This window comes from Narcine bancroftii, chromosome 7 (assembly GCF_036971445.1).
Source record: "Narcine bancroftii isolate sNarBan1 chromosome 7, sNarBan1.hap1, whole genome shotgun sequence".
Classification (NCBI taxonomy): Eukaryota; Metazoa; Chordata; class Chondrichthyes; order Torpediniformes; family Narcinidae; genus Narcine; species Narcine bancroftii.
Window position 1 is genome coordinate 206,382,664 of NC_091475.1, and position 24,356 is coordinate 206,407,019.

Sequence of the window (24,356 nt, forward strand, 5' to 3'; positions counted from 1 at the left end):
AGATTGGTGGGTGCCTGGAATGCATTGCTGGGCGTGGTGGTACAGGTTGGTACAATGGAAACATTAAAAAAATGTTTAAATAGGCAAGAGAATGGAGGATAAATAGGAGATGATGGATGTGAGGACAGGAAGGAATGGATTGTCATTCAGTAGGTTCATATAGGTCAGCCCAACATCATAGGATGAATGGCCTGTACTGTGCTGTAATGATCTAGGTTGATTTGGCCCGTTATTCCTCCCGTTGCCTCATTTTATTTCCATGCTACTGTGGCAAATTATAGATATGTTTTTGGGCGATAAATTGGGGCAGGTTTTTTTAGTGTAGATCACATACAAACACTTTAAAACAGATCTTATTTAAAATACTGGAGCTCTCCTCATGCTAGACAGACCGGCTCCAAATAACTTTGCAAAAACTTTGGAGAGTGCTGAAGAGACTTCACTAACGGATTGTTGTTTACAAAAAAGTAACAGATGAAAGAACTCGTTGGATCTGCAGGCTGTCTGGAGGGGAACTTGCTGTTCTAAGAGGGTCATGTGGTTTTGCAAGCAGAGAGAGTTAAACAGGCTTTCTCTCTGAGCAAGAGAGAGAGAGAGAGAGTGGGGGGGATGGAATTCAGTTCTGCAGTTTTACAGTCAGCAGCAGCAGCTGGGACTGGAACAGGACAAGCTGGCAAGCTTGTGGAAAACCCCCCATTTGGAAGACGGGTTGTGAGTGCTTAGTTCAGCTCGATCAAAGCCCTTGTGATTCATGCAAGAGGAGAGGACTGGCTGTCTAATGTTTCGCTTGAAATAAGAAAAACAAAAAGGAACTCTGTGGTGACCTGAAAGAAAGAGGTTATTATCTGGAGAACCCTGATGGGGCAAGTTTCTTCGGCAAGACACTGAAAGTGGCTGATTAAAAGGAATCAGTTTATGTCCAGCAAGCAACAAATCTCTCTCTGAAAACTGACAAGAACCTTCCTGAGTGATAACCAAAGCACCAAAGCCTGGTGAACTTCATAAATGTTAAATTCTGTGCACAGTATAAGAATTGTCTGCAACCAGTGAACTTGGAGGAAATGAGAAGTGAGATTGGACTGTGAATCGATTAACTTTTCTGAACTTATATACACATTATACACATGTGTACTTAAAATTAGAAGGGGGTTAAGTTAGGTTAGTTAAGTTAATAGAGATAAGTTAGAATTTGATCCTGTTTTCATGTTTAAAGATCATTAAAAGCAACATTTGTTTAAGTAACCATTTGTCTTGGTGAATATCTATTGCTGCTGGGTTTATGGGCTCGTAACACTACCTATTAGAACCATAGAAGAGTACAGCACAGAAGCAGGCCCTTCAGCCCATCTAGTCTTTTCAAAGTTCTCCCCAGTCCCATTGATCTTCACCCTGATCATGGCCCTCCATACACTTTGCATCCACATACCTGTCCAATCTTCTCTTAAATTTCAAAATTGAATCCGCACCCTCTATCCCTCAAACGCTGGTTTCCATTTGCTTCCTGTGGGTGCTGTGTGTCCTGGTGAGGTTCTGCAACCCTGAATGCCTTTGTCACCACCTTATCTTCCTGTGATCCCACCTTTAGGGATTTATCAAGGTTCGAGGATTTTTCCCTGGAGAGACACACAAAGAGGTGTCATTAATCCACCACCCCTACCAAGATGAGATAGAGGAGCCACGGGGAAATCCCCCTTCAGAGAGTGTCCGTGGATCCCACCACCTCCTCTGATGTTGCCGCCCCCTGCGCCCCCATAATCGCTGTAGCCACTTGGCCTCCTGTCCTGTCCACCGGTGAACCCCAGTTTCGGTCTCCTTTCTCAGCCCCTGGTTCCCAAGCCCACACTTACCAAAGTTCCTCGATACTCCCCACATGTTATTCATGGTGATCAACCTCCTCCTACAGTAGTCCAGAAATCCGGGCTGTTCGCAGATTGGGTCAGTCCGGATTTTCAGATATTCTGGATTCTCGGGCAGTGCTTTTAAAATTTCAAACTTAAGGAGGAATAAAGAAGAGATGAATGGGTACATTTTGATAGTTTATTCATTAGCAAATACAGCATGTTTCATTTATCAAAACATGCAGTGTTAAAGAAAAACATAATGTCAACCCTTGACAAAGAGCCTGGTTGCTTGTTGCCGCTGGGCATCTTACGCCCACTAAATTTAAGAGGTTTGAGAGTTTTCGAGGTCCAGGTTCTCAGATGATCCGGATTTCTGGCATTTGGATTTTCAGACTTTAACTGTATTTGATGACCTGTAATGCATCATCCTGCACCCGCTGGGATGAATTTCCATCTGTTGTTGCTCCAAGTAAATTTCCAGCTGAAAATGATCAATACCAATCTAAAATCTCACTATCAACAACGGTTAGCGCAATACTATAATAGCACAAGAGATCCGGCTTTGAATCCAAATCTGACTGTAAGGAGTTTGTACATTCTCCCCATGTCCACATGGGTTTCCTCCGGGTGCTCCGGTTTCCTCCAACGTTCCAAAGACGTATGGGGTCAATTGGGTGCATTTTGGCAACGCAGGCTCGTGGAGTGGAAGGACCTGTTTACCATGTTGAAACCATGAGTTAGCAGGGCTGACCATGCATCCATTTCATATTCATTTCCAATTCGTTAATGTTAATGACAGGAAGAGTCGTGGCTCCAATCCCCATGGATGTACCACTAGCAACATGCTTCCAATCACAAAAGCAGCACTGCACAGTCAACCCCTATCTGCTAAGACCAATCACTTTTCAGATCCGTTTGCCATGCCTTAGGTTTCATGTGGTCTAACCTGTTGACAAGCCTTCCATGTGACATCTTAGACCTTATTGAAGTCTGTGTCATCTATATCAACACTCGATGCACTGCAGGTCATTTCCTGTTCTATTTTGCTGCCTTTCTCAACACTTTACTCCCTTGCAGGCTATGATGGTACGGTATCAGTGTCACAGCACCCCGAGGAAATCACCTCATCAGTCGGAACAACAGCCATGATTGTTTGTGAAGTGCACTACCACAGCAAGGTCCCATCGCAAGTGGACGTGTACTGGTACAAGGGAGAGCCGTCTCCACAGAATATACTGATCATCCCCAGGGTTTCCAATCCTTCACGAGACAGGCACCTCTGTCTCTACGGTGAGCCATCCAAACATATCAGAATCCTGACCATAAACAACCTGACACAGAGTGATTCTGGGCTTTACACTTGTGAGGCCTCCGTTCCTTTACCCCCTCCGCTTGTCAGCCAGGTCGGAAATGGAACCAGACTGAACGTTCAAGGTGAGTCGTTTGGTCAGCAAATGCTCTTCATGTCAATCTTGCAGAAATTTTCTTTTTAGACTGTGCTAATCCTTGGAACCCTCACAAATATTTATTGGGGAAGGTTGGTGGTGTGGTCAATGGCAAGCAAGGCTTTCAAAGCTTGCAGTGCTATCTTAACCTGATGGAGAAATGGGCTGAAAAATGGCAGATGGCCTTTAATGCAGACAAGCGTGAAGTGTTGCACTTTGGAAGGATAAACCAAGGTAGAACATATACAATAAACAGAAGGGCATTAAGGAGTGTGGTGGAACAGAGGGATCTGGGACTACGGATACAATATAGCGCCTTTGATCCAATAAATAGTCACTCAAAGGTTAAGTGAGACATTTATTAATGATGCATTTTCAATTAGTTTCAATACAAATCCAGATATATTTTAATCTTTTATTCTAACACATAAACTTGAAATTATCTTTAACGTTGAAATGAAAAATCCATAAATAACACCTGTATAAGCTTCCAGTGACATTTATGATCATGTCTAACTAAATTTATGAGCATTTCACTCACCCTTCTCTATGGTTCCATGTTTATAATATTCTCTAAACTCCCGATTCGCGCGCTGCCCCATCGCACATGCTCCAGCCGGAACGCCAACACCCCAACACTCCGCACATGCTCCTGGAACCACCCATGCACGCAACAACAGAGGGCTGCGGTAAGTAAAACTAACTTGGGACACATCGACGCTCGCGGGAACCAAGCGGGATGCTGACCTAACAAGGTAAGTAAACAAATCACACATTTTGGCCGCTACAATACCGGCCCCTAATTATACAAATAACAAATAAAATTCAAACTTTACGCAGATCTTCTTTCTTCAGAAGGCCAGAGGTGACCCCTTGAAAAAGAGTGATCTTTACCACCACTCTGCTTCAATGAAGTCTGTAACCTGTGTGATGTGCAAACAACAAAATAAAGTCCGTTTCCTCGGTCTCCAGAATCTTTGAGTTAAAACGTCGACCAGTAAATCTCAAATCTTCCTCAACCACAATTCGCACAGCTTTCCCTTTGAGTTTAACATGAGGTACCTCTTCAACATGTCTTTTGGCTTCTCCCTTTCTTCAGCTTTCTGCTTCTCATACGAAGAATTTGAACATTTAACACCAAGTTTTGAAAATTTATTTGATCCTCTCGATTTCAATGAATGAGACTCTTTAACCTTCCCTGCAACAGATTTGCTTATCCTTTTCTTTCTTTCCCGCAATTGGTCATAAACAAGACTCAAACGACATTATTTCTTCATCTTGTTTGTCCAGTTGCTGAAATGTAATTTCTCTTTCTGCATTGTTAGTAATTGATCCTTCAAGTTACATTCTCGTTTGCTTTCTGTAGTCAACTGTCTTGCTTTGTTAACCAATGGCTTGTTCTCTTCCAAAAAATGAATCTCTTCCCCCAACCATTTACATTTTGATAATGCTGAATTTCCTGCCTCACTAACTGTATTCATCTCTTCAGCGGTTATTCTTTTCTTTTGCTTTCTGACCTTGTGAATTTTGTCTACAAATAAATATTTCTGTATTTTTCCCTCAGTCACTTTCAAAACTGAAGAATCATTTGATTCATTGATTATCCTTTTGAAATCCAGTTTTGTTTTCAAGCACAAAGTTAAAATCTTTCCATTCACTTTTTTTGTGTTGATCTAATATTTCCAAGCCCTTTGTTCTCTGAACGCAATTGCACCAAATTGTCAGTCACGTGCTCCTTTACTCCATCAGTGCAATTCTCTGCATTCGCCAGTTTTGCAGCTTGTTGCGAGATTTCTTCATTAACTTTGCCTGGCGTAATCTTTGGGCGACAAAAAGCTACTTTCAAATTTGCTCTCAGTCTTTTGTTTAAGTCCTGTCTCTGATTCAATTACACAGGAATAATCGCCAACAGTATTTCCAACATCTTCTAATACTTCATTTTCATCCATTCCTGATGAAAATAATTCCTTTGATATTGTTTTCGATGCCATTGATTGATTTTCACATTGATCTGTTTTCTTTTCTTCAGAATTTACAGTTTTTTACTGTTTCCACAACTCATCAAATTTCACAACCGAAATCCCTTTGACACTTGTCTTTAACTGTTCCTGAGCAGTAGAATTATTTCCCACTAAAGGTCCATTAACTGTCCATCCAAGCTTACTCTTAACAGCATAAGGTCCATCTCGCCTACTTCGTATTATCTCTAGTGGTTCCATCTGAACCAATCAGCATCTCTACCTCAGAATCAATTTCAGGTAGATAAACCTTCCACAGATAGCACAACTGATGGACATCATTTTGATGTGGAATATGCTCTTCATGTACAGACTTGGTCTCCTGAGTATATAAAATTGGAAGATCACAAAAATCCTTGTCATGCAACCCAGCCACCTCTAAGCCTGAAACAATGAAGGTTTCAACAACCTTTTCTTGTCCCCATAATTTTCAACATAATCTTCGACTTTCTTCCTTGAAAATTAAGTTTGTTCATCAGTCCCACCGTGTAAAAAGATGCAGTACAGCCTTGGTTAATAAATGCATAAGTACATACTATTACATTCCTGTTCTTGGTCTTAACTTGTACAGGGCACTATTGAGGGTTTGCAGTTATCCACCCCAGTCCCAGTAAGACCACTTGTCTGAACCGAGGCTATAACACTTTTCTGACGTTTCCTTACTTTCTGTTTGCTCTTTTTCCAATTCCTTGTTCCTTTGATGGATTATGCAGTGTTCTAGGATGCTTCAAATTGCTAATGTTACAACTAAGTTGCTTCTTGCAGTTTTCACTGGTGATTTTCTCTTTGTGTCCCTTCTTTTCCAACCATAAACTCATTTCCAAAGCGCGTCCACCTTTACAAAACAAACAACTCTTCTCCGTAGGTAAACTTTTATCTTTTTCTTTATTTATAACTGACACTGTCGTAGCAAAGTTACTCCTTTTCAATTTTGGACTAGACTGTGAGATCAAACTTTTTACATCTTTGTTCCCCATTAAAGTGTCTCCAGTATTTCCATATATTGGATCTATTTCAATGTTCACCTGCCCTCCAAAAAAATCCACCAAATCCTTTAAGGAAGCTCTTTGATCAAATATTTTTCTGGAAATCACAAGCCAAATGTCTCCATCTATCCCACATTCAGTAGGGTGATTTATCTAAGATAATTCACATATGACCAGGCATGTCAAACTCAGTAATGTTGTCAACATCTTCCATGGCATCACAACATCCTCTTAAGAGAGGGTCTGCTTGTAGAGCCTTTACATCATTCGGTTTTATTGATGACCATTTACGGCTTTATCCATATATGTAAAAGCAATTCGATGCTTGTTGCCAAAACTCTTCTCTCGTAAATACTTAGCTTTGTCGAATCCTCTATCCGAAGACATATGTTGACAACTCTTTGCAAGTTCCTTTGGCTGTCTTTCTATAAACATTTCTGAATAATAAAGCTAATCTCCACTTGTTTTCAATATTGAATCTAAAAGACATCATGAACGCCTGGTACTGAAGTGGGTCTCCATCAAAAGCTTGAATCTCCTTCTTGGGCAAAGTAGAGAGAGATTGTAGTTGGATCAATGATGCAGCGATTTCATGTTGCCTCTCATGGATGATAGTCCATTGCTTTGCCTCTTGTAGCAGGTAATGTGTCTGAAAACCTCACGTGTAGATTCATCTGTATTTCTGAGGCTTGACTCGAATGCCAATGCAGTATGTGACTGAACCCAAGCCACAGCTCTGTCAATGGATGTTACCACTGGTACATGTGGCTGGGCTACATCACGCTCTAGAAGGATTTGTTCTTGTAGATGCATGCCTTGGTGCTAAGATATCAGTCTTACTAATTGGTTTTGTTTCGAGCACCAGATACCTCTGAACCTTGTAGTGCATTCAACAAGGACTCAATAACAACTCTTCTTTTTCTCAATTCCATTTGCTCCTTTTGCCTCCTTGGCCGCTTCGTTATCTGCTCCACTTCCTTCCTTGGCTGCTTCGTTATCTGCTCCACTTCCTTCCTTAGCTGCTCCCACTTCAGCTCCTCTTTTCGTAGCTGCTCCCCCCTTCTCTTCGTAGCTGGTCAGCCTGAGCTTCCTCTGTTTCTTCTAAGGCCTATTTATCCTTCTTCTGCATCAATAGCGACCTTTTCAGTTCTTAATTTTAAACGTGTTGATGTTGTGCTAGAAACTCTGGAGCCTGAACCAGAACAACTTCACTTGCTTCTCTTGTATTCAACATTTGCCACACTGTCACCTGCTTGCATTTCTTCCTGCAGGTATAATGTTAACTTTGTACTTGACTCCTTCTCCAATTTGAATTGTACAGCCGTTGCACCTTCATCGCCATTTGGTGACACATCTTCACCTATTGTCATCTGCAATTATTTTATAATGCCTCCATTCCCATCAACCGAAGCCTCTGCTTCTTCCCTTGCCAGATTCAGTCTGGCAATCAGAACACTTCTAGTTCCACTTGTATCTAGTTTCCGTTAGCTCAGTTCTTCTCTCAGATCCACAACCTTCTTGTTTTCAATACGTTGCTCCTTAACAGCAGCTGCCACGGCCACTTTTACTCATCTTGTTCCACCACCTTTCGAGGACGCACTGCACAAGACAAATCACCAGTCCCCAATGGACTTGCGGCAGTAAAATCCAAAGTGCGTTCAAACTTTCCACAGATACATAGGAGTCCACAGACTTAAGCCTAATGGCTGTAATGTGCTTCTAATAACAAACGAGTTTCCACCACATCATCTGTCAATAATATTACTGATTTTCATGAAATGACTTCACCAACGTGATTATAAGACACTTTGCTATTTAGATTAGAAACTTTAAATCTCATAGTGGATGGATGTGGATCACCAACTGCCCTCAACTTGAGGCATTTCCAAGATGGTTGACATCTAACTTTCAATATCAATCCAAAGCACAGAGAGTTTCTTTCCTTCTATCCTTCAGTTTTCTGTTCTGAACAATAAAATTTAGTTGACTAAATATAGAGACTTCAATCCAGTAAATAGTGGCTTGAAGCAAAGTGAAATGTATGTTCAATTATTTCCAATACAAATCCAGATGTATTTTAATCCTTTATTTGAAACACATAAACTTGAAAGAATCTTCTGCAACATTGAAATGAAATATCCATAAATAACATTTATGATCACAGTTAATTAATGTTATAAGCATTTCACTCACCCTTCTCTATGGCTCCATGTTTATTTATGTTCCCAATTCACACTCTGCCCCACTGCATGTGCTCCAGCTGGCACTCCAACACCCCAACACACTGCACGTGCTCCAGCCTCCTCTCCAACACCCGAACACACTGCATGTGTTCCAGCCGGCACTCCAATACCCAACTCACCACGCATGCTCCAGCCAGCACAACAACACCTGAACACACTGCATGTGCTCCTGGAACTGCACATGTGCATAACAAGAAAGATGGCCATGAAAAGTAAAACTAACACTTTAAATAAAAAATGCCATTCCACTCAGTCAAAAGCTTTTTCCGTATCAAGTGTTGGGTTGATGTCTCGAAGCATTGATCAAAGTAATCAGTCGAAGAATATTATCCGAAGCATATCTATTCTTAATAAAATCTGCCTGGTCCACATGTATCAGTTGTGGTAAATATTTAGCAAGTCTATTTGCTAATACTTCAGCTACTATTGGTTGATATGAAGCTACTTTCAAAGGATATCTGTCTTTCTTTGGAATTATTGTAATTATTGCTTTTGAAAAAGAATCTGGTAATGATTCCTCTTCTGTTGTGTGATTAAGCACATCCATGAATACAGGGGACAAAACTTCATAAAATTCCTTATGAAGTAGTACATCCATCATCTCCAGGAGATTTCCCATTTGGCATAGTTTGTATAGCCTCCTTAATTTCAAGATCTGTAAATGGAACCTACAATTCCCTCACATCCTCAATCCTTAAAACCAGAAAATCTAAAGCAGATAAAAAAGAATCAACAAAACCTTTATTCTGAACCTCCTCAGAAGTATATAACTCTTGATAGAATGAATGAAATTGATCATTAATTTCCTGGGTTTTATAAGTAACCGTTGAATTCTTTTTTTACAGCATTAATTGTCCTTGAAGCCTGCTCAGTCCTCAACTGCCAAGCAAGAACCTTATGGGCTCTATCCCCTAATTCATAATAACGTTGTTTAGATCTCTGTATTAATCTTTAATATTGGTATGTTTGTAATGTATTATAACGAAGTTTCAGTTTAGTTAAAGCTGCTTTTTTGTCTTCAGTAGAATTCCTTTGAAAATCTTTTTCTAAAACTTATATTTCCTTCTCTAAATTCTGACTCTCTGCCAGAAATTGCTTCTTAACTCTCACAGAGTAACTAATAATTTGACCTCTTAAATATGCTTGCAAAACAACCCATAGAACAAACTTGCTCTGTACTGAATTAGTATTTATTTGTAAAAAAGATACAATATGTTCTTTAATATAGCTAATAAATGCAGGTTGCTTTAATAACATTGCATTAAATCTCCACCAATAAGTCATCTCCATAACTTCAGAACCAACACACAAAATAAATAACATAGAATGATCGGACAAAATTCTACTCTTATATTCAGCATGAATAATTCAAGCCTTGGAGATGTGTCAATACTAAAAATAAATCAATTCTAGAAAAAAAATCATGTCGAGATGAATAACGAGAGATTTAACCGTCTCCAGATTTCAACCAAATTCAAATCTTTCATCAAAGCTGCCATTTGTACAACCACCTTAGATTTCCTTATACTTTTTGGAGATTTATCCAATAACGGATCCAAAACACAATTAAAGTCTCCATCATTAAAACGTTCTCATTAGCCTGATTCAAATTCAAAAAAGTTTCAGATACAAACTATTCGTCCTCTACATTGAGTGCGTAAACATTCAACAGTGTCCATGCCTCAGCAAAAATTTTACACTTCACCATCAAAACTCTGCCTGCTGTCACAGAGAATTATTCCAATTCAAACGGTATCTTTTTATGTATCAAAATTGCCACTCCTCTCGCCTTAGAATTAAAAGAAGAAGCAATGACATGTCCAACCCAGTCCCGTTTCAACGTCATACATTCTCTCTCAGTCAAATGTGTTTCCTGTAAAAAAAAGCAATATCAACCTTCATCTTTTTAATATACACCAATGCACACTTTTGCTTAATAGGGTTATTAAGACCCTTAACATTAAAAGTTGCAAAATTCAAATAAGCCATATTTTACTAAAAAAAAGCATCTCACACATCAAGTACAGACACAAAAAAAAGCTCCCCTTGAGAAAAAAATTCCCCTCATTAAACCCCCCCCCCATAAAAATTAAAATTTTTTAAAATCCACAAAATGACAACAAATGTAGTATGTTCCCATTTAACTGGGTCTGGTCAATACCATTAGTAGCAGGTGAGTACAGAAGTATCAGAGACCTCCCCCCCCCCCCCCAACCACCCCCACTACATACATAATTCACTGAAAGTGGTGTGACTGGTAGATAGGGTCATAAAGAGACCATTTGGCACATTGACATTCATAAATCAAAGTATTGAGTTCAGGAGTTGGGAATGTGATGGTGAAATTATGTAAGAAATTTGTCAGAATCAGAATCAGAATTTATTGCCATGAATATGTCATGAAATTTGCTGCTTTGTGTAAACATCTATTTAAACCACGAAACTAAAATGAAAAAAATAGTGCAAGTAGAAATCAAAGTAAGGCAGTGCCTGTGGTTCATTGTTCATTCATGAATCTGATGGAAAGAAGATATCCTTGTGTTCATCTTCAGGCTCCTGTACCTTTTTCCTGATGGTAGCAGAGTGAAGAGGGTGGTGGGGTCCTTGAAGAAAGAGGAGGCTTTATTAGAAAACCACCTCTTGCAATGTCCTCGCTGGAGTTAAGACTGGTGCCCATGATGGTGAGGCCAAATTTGGAGAATTGTGGTCGGGAGCTATCGATAAGATTGAAAGAGTGTGGAAAAGATTTACTAGGATGTTGCCCGGACTTGAGGAATGGTTAAACAGGTTAGGATTTTATTCCCTGCAGTGTGGAAGAACGAGGGGAGATTTGCGAGAGGTATACAAAATTAAGAGGGGGTATCGATGATTAAATGCAAACAGGCAGGTGAGGTACAGTGGGCAGGTGAGGTACAAACCAGAGGGTGAAAGGGGAAAAGTTTAGGGGGAACATGGAGGAGAACTTCTTCTTGCAGAGAGGGGTGAGAGTGTGGAATGAGCTGCCTGCTGAAGTGGTGAACGTGGACTCAATTTTGACCTTTGAGAAAAATTTGGGCATAGATGGGAGGGGTTATTCAGGAATATGGCATGGGTGCGTCAATGGTGGAATAAAAGTTTGGCGCAGAATAGAAGGGCCTTATTATTGTGATTGTAATGTTCTAAGGCTCTATGACATCTAAAATATTGTTCCTCCTTAATTTTTAAACTTAGACACACAACATGGTAGCAGGTCCTTTCAGCTCATGCGGGTGAGCTGCCCAATCATGCCCAATTGACCTACAACCACCGATACATTTTGAACAGTGGGAGAAAACCAGAGACCCCGGGGAAAGCCCACGCAGACACAGGGAGGACGTACAAACTGCTTGCAGACAGCGCGGGATTCGAACCCAAGTCCCGATCGCTGGCGCTACAACAATGTCACACTGTGCTGCTTTGGTGTGGAGCAATCTGCCAGATGAAGTGGTAAATGTGGGCTCAAATCTGACATTTAAAGAAAAATTAAGATGGAGAAATGATGGGAGGGATATGCTATGGGTGCAGGTCAATGGGACGAGGCAGAATAATAGTTCGGCACAGACTAGAAGGGCTGAAGGGCCTGCTTCTGTGCTGTCATGTTCTATGGGAACCCAAGTAGAGTACCTCCATTCTCATCTCATTTAAATCTCACATTCCCCCTTAACTAATCCCTAGGCCATCTGTGATTAGTAAGGGATTGCTTAAGGTGGGATGTGAGTGGAAAGAAAAAGTTTGAAAACCACTGTTTTAATCGTACCTCATTGACTCGTTATGTGCACAATTTCAGAACTCCAAATGGGCCAATGACAATTTTTCTCAAGCAAAATACTTAAGTAACAATTGGATCTAGAGCAATGATTCTCAACCTTCTCTTTCCAATCACATCCCACCTTAAGCAATCCCTTACTAATCACAGAGCACCAATGGCAGAGGGATTACTTAAAGTGGGATGTGAGTGGAAAGAGAAAGGTTGAGAATCGCTGGTCTAACTGGAGAATGTGAGAAAGTGTAGCCTAATGTTTAATGGGGAGAGGGAGCAGGGAAAGGGAGATCCCAAAAAACAAATGTCTGCATTATTGTGTGTGATGGTAGCTGGAAAGCATCGGACCAGAAGTCTATACAGAGGATCATGAAAACACCCAAGAAGATGACCAGGATCTCCCTTTCCTCTACAGATGGCATTCACAGGGAGCACAGCTCAAATAGAGCTCAAAGAATTACTGAGGATCCCTCCCATCCAGCAGACAGTTCCATCTGGAAGGAGGTACAGGAGCATCAAAATCAGGACTACCGGGCTGGGAAATAGCTACTTCCCGCAGGCTGTGAGATTGGTGAACGTTATCCTGTAATCTATAAGTTAAACAAATAAATTATTCTAAAATATTTATCTATATTTAGTTAACATTAATGTTACATTTGCTGTATGTCTGAATTAAATCTTTATTATTATCTGCTGTGCATTTTAAATTTAGACATACAGCACATAACAGGCCCTTTCAGCACACGAGCCCATTCCACCCAAATGCCCCATTTGACCTACAACAAGGACCGGGTGCTCCTCTTTCCTCCCACCCTCCAAAATGAATGGAGGTTGCATGATAATTGGGCAGCATGGGCTTGAGGGCTGGAAGGGCCTGTTAATGGCAGGATGTGCTACATTTAACAATTAATAATTCACTTAACTTTTTCCGATGGAACGTATTTGAGTTGGCGAAGCTCCGATTGGAGGTTTCAATAAAACCTCGGAGCTTGCAAAAACTCAGTGATGCTTCTTACCTCAATCCACCCCCCCAACCCCCCCCCCCCCCCAACAACCCACTGATTTTCCTGTAACCTATTCTCCTCCAAGTGCCAATCAATCCTATATTCAAGGTAACTTACCATAGCCAGAACTACTGGTATCTGGCGATTTTTTCCCTGTGGCTGAACTCTCTTGTTATTTATTTTCAGAATCCAGCTCAAGTGCGCCTTTGGGGAATGCCTCTGGCATGTGGCAAGGCATTATTATTCCTGCCCTTATCGCTTATAGCATGCTTGTCACAATGGCAGTGGTAGCTCTCGCTGTAAGTAACATCCAAATCAAAATACTGTAAAACCCCCTGTATCCAGTAACTATGGGGAATGGTAGATGCTTGATAAGCGTATTTGCCAGTTGCTTGAGATTGCATGTTGCATGATTGGTGAACTGAACGCGAGGGGCCCTAATTTATTTGCCTATTTATTTTCCGCAATTTTTTTTTTGCCAGTTGCGTGAGGCTCCTGATTGCTTAATGGCAGGATTCCTAACACTGTGGAAGAGCAGTGGGGCCTTGGGGTCCAAATCCATAGATCTCTCAAGGTTGATAGGGTAGTTGAGAAGGCTCATAGTATGCTGACCTTCCTTCGTTGGTGGATTGAGATTGAGTCATGAGGTAATGTTGCAGCTCTATAAAACGCTGGTTAGACCCCACTTGGAATATTGTGTATAGTTCTGGTCACCTCATTACAGGAAGGACGTGGAAGCTCTGGAGAGGGTGCGGAGATTTAGCAGGACGTTGCCTGGATTTGAGAGCGCGTCTTACGAGGCAACGTTAACAGAGCTGGGCTAGCGAAGAAGGGTGAGAGATGACTTAATAGAGGTCTACAGTATTATGAGAAGCCAAGGTAAGATGGACGGTGTATTTTTTTTCTCGAGGCAAGAGTAGCAGATAATAGAGGACATCTATATCAGGTGAGAAAAGGAAAGTTTAGGAAAGACATGAGGGGAACATTTTTTAAACAGAGACTTGGAATGCGTTGCTGAGGGTGGTGATGGAGGCTGGAACGATAGGGACATTTAAAAGACAGGCACATGGGAGGAAGAAAAATAGGTTACGGATGTGAAGTAGGGAAGATATAGATTGTGGAGTAGGTTTATATAGGTCAGCACAACATTATAGGCTGAAGGCCCTGTACTGTGCTGTAATGTTCTAAATTCTACGTTCTATGCACAACAAAGCAGTGATAGTCAGATTTGTTTGCAGCCCAGCTATTCATAGAACACCAAATGAAGCCCAGTACAGAAGGGCAGAGTTATAGAGTTGGGATGGATCAAAGGCAATATAGTTTACTATTGTGTGGCTAATTCAAGAGCCTTATAACTGCAGGAAAGAAACTGTCCTTTAATCGGGCAGTGTGTGATCTCACACTCTTCCTGCCGGGGGTAGAGGGGTGAAGAGAGCATGGCCAGGGTGGGATGAGTCTTTTAATACATCGGGTGCTTTTCCAAGGCAGTGGGAGTTATAGATGGTTGAGGGATGCAAGTGACAGGCTTCTGAGGAAGTGAAGGTGCAGATGAACCTTCCTCTGGTCACTGTGCCCATTAGAGTGGACCAGAACAGATTGTTGGAGATAGAGTCATAGAGTCCTACAATGTGACATCAGGCCCTTCTGCCCAACTTTCCTGCGCCAACCAAAATATCCTACCGACATTAATCCTACAATCTCCACCTCCACTGCTGACGCACACCAGGGAAAGAGCTCCTCCCCTCTTTCAGAAGTCTTGAATCTTGCTGACATTGAGAGAGAGAGATTCTTGTCCTGGTACCAAACCCCTCTAACTCCCTTCTACACCCCGACTGGTCATTGTTGGAGATGCTGCCTGAGCAAAAGTAGGTGGGGACAGATGGAGAGATGGGGAGGGGAAGACACTACTGGGAGTGGGGTGGGAGCTGTTTGGATCTGATGGCAATTGGTATGTGCTCGCAGGTCCAATACCTCAGCCTGGCCAATGACCCCCGCCCACCCCTCCCCTCCCACAACCCGGGGGTCTGTCAAATATACTAACACATCATCAACAAAAAGATTGATTTATGTTCCTGAACTCCATTATATCTGGATCACACCGAATGGCTTCTGACAGCGGCTCAATTGCCAGTATGATCAGCACTGGAGACAATGGACAGCCCTGCCTACTGGGCCTGCTCAATGGGAACCCTGGGGCTGTCTGCCCATTTTTAATAATTTTAGCTTGGGGTTTACATTAAAGTGTCTTCACCCAATTAATAAATGTTTGACCTTATCCAAATATCTCCAGTTCTTTGAACAAAAGGTCCCATTCCAATCTGTCGAAGGCATTTTCTGCATCCAAAGCTACGGCCACTCCTGGATCCACCCCCAATTAAATAGTTGCATATTTTTCATTAAATACCTGTTCAGCTGCAAGCAAGAATTTTAATGCATATGCTCATTGTACCATGTATATGACAATAAACTCATTAGAATACAATCATGGCTGATCTTCCACCACGATGAACATCCTATCCACTCTATGTCTCTTGATTTCTTTTGTGTCTAGATAACTATCTACTTCCTTTTTGGGGGTGGCATAGTTAGCCTAGCAGTTAACGCAACACTATTACCACTCCAGCAAGCTGGGTTTGAATCCGACGCTGTCTGTACGTTCTCCCCGCGACCTGCTTGGGTTTCCTCCAGGTGTTCCGCTTTTTACTCACCTTTCAAAATGTACAGGGGATGTAGGTTAATTGGGGAATTTGGATGATATGGGCACAGGGTCCGTGCTGTACTTCTAATTTAAAAATATAAATGTGAGGTGTCAACATTTTGGGTGGTCAAATGCAAGAGGAAAGTTTACTTACCGTGCTGTATTAAAATAAAATGCTCTGCAACGGTCTCTGCTGCTAATGCGGGACTGTTCCACCCATCATATCTGTGCTAGCTCTTTGCAGAGTCATCCAATCCATCATGTTTTATTTCCACCCATGTTTGGTTTCCCCACAGGTATTTAGTCCTTCTGAAAGTCACTGTTGAATCTGCTTCGTATCGTATCAGCCCAGCGATTAGTGACAACCATTGGCTTTCTGCCGTGTAACTCACATCCATTCTATTTATCACCCAGTTCTCTGTGTGTGTGTGTGGGTGTGTGTGAGCGCGTATGTGTATGGGTGTGTGTGCTCACGTGTGTGTGTGTGTGTGTGCGCGTGTGTGCATGTGCGCGTATGTGTGCGTGTGTGTGTGCGCGTATGTGTGTGTACGCGTGTGTGTGTACGCGTGTGTGTGTGTGTTTGTGTGTGCGCGCACACACATGCTTCTCACATCTGTGCTAAATTTTCAAAAGAAACATAGCATCTGGATTGGGTCGTACACTGAAATGCTGGAGAAACACAGCAGGTCCCGCAGCATCCATAGGAAGTAAAGGGCAGTCGATGCTTCCGGCCTGGGTGCTTCTTCAGGAGTGTCAAAAATCAGATGCCTGAAAAGAAAGGTGGGGGGGGGGGGGGTGGAGCGTAGGCTAGCAGGTAAGAGGTTATTGGTGGTTGCTGGTGGGAGGGTAGATGAAACAGAAGCTGAGAAGTGATGGAGGGGAAGGGCAGAGGGCTAGGAAGAGTAGCTCTCTGGGAGAAGAAGGAAGGGGGTTGGGAACTTGAGGAAGGGAAATAGAAGGGTAAGGCAAAAGAGAGACAAGAGGGAGAGAGTGGGGGAGAGATTTGGGGAGGTGTGATGAGGACTGGGAGGGGACAAGGGGTTCACTTTCAAGTTTATTGTCACAGGGTTAATGGCAGGATTCTTAATGATGGGGTCCAAATTGGAGACAACTAAGGTGTTGTTCTTCCAATGTGCAGGGGAGAGCGGTAAAGGACAGGCTGGACCCCAATTCCCCACATCTTACAACCAAGTTTTTAAAGCCCTTTCAATTGACCTCCGAGGTTGTCTGCTACACTGGGACAAAAAAATAAACTTAAGCCACTTCCAAGATTACACGAGAAACTAGCAAGCTGCTCAGATAGCAAACGTCCAAGTCAAGTTTATTGTCATCTGATTATATAAGTACAACCCAATGAAACAGCATCCTCCGGTCCTCGGTGCAAAAACACACAGACACACAACCAGATGTAACACACAATCACACATACAGACAAACAATACATATGCAGGAGAAGTATTTAATCTATTAAAATAAATAAAGAATGCTTTGTACAAATGAGATGGTTAGTGTGAGCAGTTCCTTTGGTCGTTCAGCACTCTCACTGTCTGAATGGAATTAACGTCGACTTCTCTGGTTTCCGTTAGTCATCGCCTCCCCCATCTATCCCTATATCTCCTTTCTTCCAGCTCTGTCTCTCTCCCTTCCCTTTTCCCAGTGTTCTCTCCCCCAGCTCTGCATTCACAGAGCTAACCCCGATCCCTATCAATTCTCACCTCCTATCCATGTCCAATGCACATGTTCCCCCCCCCCCCACCCCCCCTCTGTTGGTCTGTACACCTCCTCCTGCCCATTCTTCACTTCTCCCCAGTCTTTTTAATTCAGGTGCCTGCCTGCTTTGTACTCACTCCTTGAAAAAGGGCTCAGTCCCAAAACGTCAGTAATACATCTTTACCTCCTGTGGGTGCTGCGAAGCCTGCTAAATTTCTCCGGCATTTCTGTGTTTCTAGATAAATACTTCATAGCAGGTTCAGTTTTGATTTACTCCTCAAATGGAAATCTTCTCTCCATGAAATAAGATACATAATATAGTAGATCAGTAGTTTTCAAACATTTTCTTTCCACTCACATCCCACTTTAAGTAATCCCTACGCCATCGGTGATTTAAGGGATTGCTTAAGAAGGGATGTGGGTGGGAAGGGAAGGTTGAGAATCACTGCTCCAGACCCAATTGTTACTGAAATATTTTGCTTGAGAAAAATTGTCATTGGCCCATTTCCTTTAATTATGAAACCGCGCACATAATGAGTCAACTAGGAACAATTAAAGCCCTGGTTTTCAAACTTTTTCTTTCCACTCACATCCCACCTAAACTAATTACAGAGCACCGATGGCAGAGGTATTGCTTAAAGTGGGAGGTGAGTAGAAAGAAAAAGTGTGAAAATCGCTGCAGTAGATTATACCAGTAATTATTTTATATGGTCTATACCAATACTCTTTAAATAATACACTATAAATAGAAAATAAAATCTGCTGGAGGAACTCAGTGTGTGGAGCAGCATCTGTGGGTGAGGTGGGGAGAGGGGGTGGGGGAATTGTTGACATTTCAAGTCGAAGCCCTGGTGACAGTCTTGATGATGGGCCTCGACTTGAAAAGATAACCCTTCCCTTTTTCCCCACACATGCAGCTTGACGCATTGAGTTACATGGAACATAGAACGTTGCAGTACAAGCCCTTCAGCACATGATGTGGTGCCAACCTATGTAACCCTACTCTGCAACAAACCTCACCCATTACCCTCTATTTTATCTTACATCCACGTGCCTGTCCAAGAGTCTTTTGAATGTCCCTATTGTAGCAGCCTCCTCCACCACCAGTCCCGGTAATGCATTCCAGAGACCCACTGCTCTCTGTGTAAAAGTCTTAGCTCTGGTGGATATGCTGACTCAATTTTAACATTTAAGAAAAATTTGGACAGGTACATGGATGGGAGGGGTATACAGGGGTATGGACTGGGTGCAGGTCAGTGGGACTAGACAGAATAGTTCGACTTAGACTAGGTGTGCTTCTGATGTGGCATAGAGGTTGGCTCATTCCTGCACTCTACCTTGCTTTGTATAAAGGTGAGGCCCTTTTGGTACAACCATTTGACACCTTGACCAAGATCGTAGGAGTCACCTCCTCATTAGATCCTGAGCTTTGCTCATTGGGGAATTTCATGAGTGTCAGTAAAACTTCAACCAATTCCCAAATTAAATTTATGGAAATTGCTTTATCTGTGTCCAGGAAATGTATAGCAGTGACATGGAAATCTGATTCCCCTCTCCTCATTGATAGATGGTCTTTGGAAATGAACAGCTCTAGTCATCTTGAAAAGCTCACATATAGTCTTAGAAAAGGATACAGCACCTTTCTGAAAATTTGGCAGCCTTACCCAAAATATATAGGCACTTCACTGAGGCCACCATAGGGATATGATGATTTCTGGTTAGCCAGAAGGCCTCCTTAAACACTGTGTTAGTATGGGGTCTTTGGATGTTTCACTGTAGGCCAGTGGTTCTCAACCTTTTTCTTCCCACTCGCATCCCACTTTAAATAATCCCTCTACCATTGGTGCTCTGTGATTAGTAAGGGATTGCTTAAGGTGAGTGGGAAGGGAAGGTTGAGAATCACTGGTCTAGACCCAATTGTTACCGAAATATTTTGATTGAGAAAAATTGTCATTGGCCCATTTCCTTTGGAGTTATGAAACGGTGCACATAACGAGTCAATGAGGTACGATTAAAACAGTGGTTTTCAAACTTTTTCTTTCCACCCACATCCCTCCTTAAGCAATCCCTTACTAATCACAGAGCACCGATGACAGAGGGATGACTTAAAGTGGGATGTGAGTGGAAAGAGAAAGGTTAAGAATCACTGGTGTTTGCACTGACAGCTTTGTTTTCCCTTAATTGGGTTTATTTAGGAAGGGAAGGGAAGTGAGGTTTCTTTAGTGTTTTATGTTCTGTATAATTTTTAAAATAAGTTTGAAAATAAAATATTTTTAAGAAAAAGAATAATATTTCGACACAGAATACATTGTTTTTTAGACATACAGCACGGGAACAGACCATTTCGGCCCATCAGCCCACACCACCCAGCAACACCCAAATAACCTACAAGTCCCATGTTTTTGGGGGGAAGGGTGGGAAGGTTGGACACTCAACATCTCCTCACTTGTCAGGAAGGCGCAACAGAAACTGCTCTTCCTGAGAAGACTGAAGCAGGCAAGGCTACCAACCACCATTATGTCAACCTTCTATAGGTGGAAGGAACGTACAAATTCCTTGCAGACAGAGCGGGATTCGAACCCCGGTCTCGATCGCTGGCGTTTTAACAGCATTGCACTAAATGCTACGCTTACCTTGCCTGTGTTCTGTGCTGTAATGTTCTATGGTTCTATCTCCCCTAAACTTCCCTCCACTCACCTTGAACAGAGGTCCTCTGGTATTTGCTATTGAAAGTTTCTCCAATAGATTAATTTTGAGTTATAATTGATATTGGTCATAGTTCATGGTCATAGACATAAGTATATAGGCCCAGAATTCGTACTTTCTAAAGACGAACAGGTACTTTCATACAAAGAAAAGCTATGATTAAATATATTGAGTGACTGTACAGAAATAGGTAATCAATGCAAAATATAGGCAATAAATATTCACAATTACAACAAAGCAGTAAAAAAATGAGCGGCTCTTCAATGTTACAGACAGGTCCTGAAGGAGTTTATGTGAAAGGGAGTAAGGAGATATTGCTGAGGCCAAATTTGGAATATTGTTTTCTGTTTTCGTCACTTAACTATGGGAAAGATGTCAATAAGATCGAAGGGTTGCAGAGAACATAAGATCATAAGAAATAAGAGCCAGGAGTAGGCCATCCGGCCCATCAAGCCTTGCCCCACCATTCAATAAGATCACGGGTGATCTCTGTCTCCACCTACCTGCCTTTTCCCCATATCCCTTAATTTCTTTGCTATGTAAAAATCTATCCGACCTTCCCTTAAATATTTTTACTGAGGTCGCCTCCACTGCTTCAATGGGCAGCGAATTCCCCACATTCACCACCCTCTGGGAAAAGCAGTTCCTCCTCATCTCTGTTTTACAAGGATGTTCCTGGGACTTGAGGTATTAGAGTTACAGGAACAGGGTAAACAGGTTAGGACTTTATCCCCTGGAGCATAGAAGAATGAGGGGAAATTTACAGGTGGCATATAAAATTACGATGAGTAGAGATAAATTCAAGTAGGCTTTTTCTACTAAGGTTAGGTGAGATACAAGTCAAGTTTATTGTCATCTGATTGTACCTGAACTACCTGACAAAACACTGTTCTCCAGTCCTCGATGAAAAACATGCAAACCTCAAAGGTTTGGCTACCCCTGCTCTAAACCTTTCAAGTCGATTGTCATTGACTTGTACAAATACAGTCAGTCCTCCTTGGTGCAAAAACAAGCAGACGTACAACCAGACATAATGCACATGCAGACAAATAATACATATGCAGGTCAACGATTATATCTATAAGAATAGGGTGGCACAGTTGATCAGAACCGCACCTGGGTTCAAATCCTGCTCTGTCTGTAAGGAGTTTGTATGTCTCCCCATGTCTGTGTGGGTCTTTCTCTGGGGGCTCCCTTCAAAAACGTACTGGGGTGTAGGTTAATGGATGTAAATTGGGCGGCATGGACTCATTGGGCCGAATTCGTACTTGTTACAGTGCTGTATGTCTAAATCTAAATAAATAAATACTGTTTCGTACAAATAAGTGTCTCGGAGGGTCAGTGGGAGCAGTTCCTTTGGTCGTTCAGCATTCTCACTGCCCGTGGGAAGAAGCTGTTCCTCAGCCTGGAGGTGCTGGGTCTGATCCTCCCGTATCTCTTCCCCGACAGGATCAGCTGAAAGATGCTGTGTGCGGGGTGGAAGGGGTCCTCAATGATTTTGCGTGCCCTCTTCAGACAACAATCCCGGTGGATCACGTCTATGGGGGATGGGGGGGGTAGACTCCAAGTGATCCTCACTGCCACTCTTATGGTCCTGCGGATTGACCCCCAATCCACGTACCTGACAAAATGACCTTACAGAGAAATAAGCAGGGAAAGGTCCGGCAGCCATTTGGCCCAACTGTCCATACTGACCTCCTATATTAACCATTTTGGCCAACACTTTGTACAGACTCTGACAACTATTCAGTTTGTCCAGAGCCTTCATTGTTTTGCAGTGCTTTATATATGCACACAATATTATTTTATATATATATATATTTATATTTTGAACTAACAAACTGGTTTGGTTGACTGAAAGATAAGCTGCTTAATGCATTGAAACTGTGATTAAAATGCATTCCAGATCCTATTGCACTTCCATACAAAGTCCAGGGACGCACTCATCATCAAAAAGGCATCCCAAGGATCAGAGGAAGGAGCTCAGGGAAGATCCATCAGAGAACGAACAAGCTCTCCAGGTACTGAGGAGCGCAGTCAAGAATACGAAGACATGACATTCTTCAGATCCAAGAATCTGCAAAGGAGATAAAATAATGGGAGTCCAAAGTCTTCAGCGGTGCCTGGAGGGGAGTTCTCTCTGCCAACAGTGACTGCTGCCAAATATTCTGTAGAAGCTTTCAGACAAATGTTTGTGCAGAATTACTTTGAATGATAGGCTCGCTTGATTTGTGGCCAAGTTAAATGGGGAGGGCTATTTTACATGGGCCTGCAATTATAAGGAAGCATAGTTAACATGCATGACGTTATGTCATTCAGGCTGGTGATAGTTGGGCTGGAACAAGAGGTACTTGCCCGACCACGACAGCCAACCCTTTACAAAGAGCAGCAAAATTCATCCAAATATCCATCACATTCCCCCTCCTTCCACCCCCCCGCCCCACCATCCCCGCAGCTTGTCAATATTTTATTTTCAACCACTCATCCAATTCCCCATTGAAAGCTCCTCTTGAATCTATCTCCAGGAACTTTTCTGACATTACTTACCAGACCTGGCGTACAAATATCTTTCTCCTTATTGATCATGCTGATTCATTTTGGCTAATTATCTTAAATCTGCTAAATTCTAAAATTTAGAGATGCAGTGTGGTAGCAGGCCCTTCCAGCCCATGAGCTCATGCCGCCGCAATACATCAATGAACCTACAACTCCTACGTGGGAGAAAACTGGAGCACCTGGAGAAAACAAACTCCTTACAGACAGCGCCAGATTTGAACTGGAATCACTGGCGCTGGTGTAGCACTTCCACTGTAGTTGCAGAATCTTTTACCAATGAAAATACTCTCTATTTATTCCCCTCAAAATGATTCCAATTCTATTAAATCACTCTCTTGTTGCGAGAAAAACCACGGTTCTCCTCCTGCCTCCCACGCACCTGAACTCTCCTGTCCTTTTCAATAAGACACGGTTGGATGGGTTTTTACAGAGTAGAGGAATTAAAGGATATGGGGAGATTGGTGGAGATGAGCCTGTCATGATCTCATTGAATGGCAGAACAGGCTCGATGGGCCAGATGGCCGACTTCTTATACCCTGTACTCATTAACCTATCCAATACTGACAGGTCTGGATAGACTGGGCATGGAGAGGGTATTTCCTACTATAGAGGAGTCTCAGACCAGAGGGCTTAACCTCAGAATGCAAAAAGATTCCTTTAGAACAGAGATGAGGAAGAATTTCTTTATCCAGAGGGTTCCTAGAACATACGTGTACTAGTATGTCAAGAATTTTTATTGTAATTATGACTTAATATTTAACTCCTATTTAAATCATGGTCCTGGAGAAATGCTATCTTGTCTTTTCTGTGCATTTGCATTAGTAGTTATGGTATGAACACAAATAAAGGGGATTTGGTGTGACTTGGTAAATTTGTGGAATTTGTTGCTGCGGACAGCTATGGAGGCCGTCATTGGGTATATTTAAGACGGAGATAGATAGGTTCTTAATTAGGAAGGGATTCAAGGGATATGGAGAAAATGCAGGTGAATGGCGCTGAAACAACTACTAACTCAGCAATGATGGAACGGCAGGGTGGACTCGATTGGCCAAATGGCGGTATGCTGTGGGGATGACATTGTGATGTTTCTGTGCCAAAAGAAAATGCAATGTCTAAACAGCAATTTATGAGAAACTGGAAATGGAGCTCAAACTGGAGAAGCGTGCAGTGTGGTATTTTGGGAGGACAAGGCGCAAGGCGAATGTTGATGGCAGGGCTCACTGATCTGTGGGGGTTCAGGTCCACAATCAGATCCTGATTTTGATGGTCCTGAACCTCCTTCTTGGTGATAGTGGGTCAAAGATACTGCATGCGGGATGAAAAACCATATAACTATATAACAATTTACAGTACGGAAGGGCCCTCAATTAT

At 42.2% G+C, this 24,356-nt stretch overlaps 1 protein-coding gene across 2 annotated transcripts in view; it reads left to right on the forward strand.

Annotated features, from left to right (window-relative positions):
* Positions 1-23,847, forward strand: part of LOC138739632 (uncharacterized) — a 34,738-nt gene extending 10,891 nt beyond the window's left edge. The window contains exons 3-5 of one of the 2 annotated variants that reach the window (XM_069892074.1): positions 2,919-3,275; positions 13,502-13,614; positions 22,336-23,847. In XM_069892074.1, coding sequence (XP_069748175.1) covers positions 2,919-3,275; positions 13,502-13,614; positions 22,336-22,521 — 656 coding nt within the window. In that variant the 3' untranslated portion in view covers positions 22,522-23,847. The remainder of the gene's footprint in view (positions 1-2,918; positions 3,276-13,501; positions 13,615-22,335) is intronic. The other variant, XM_069892075.1, reaches the window with a different exon arrangement.
* The last annotated feature ends 509 nt before the right edge of the window (positions 23,848-24,356 follow it).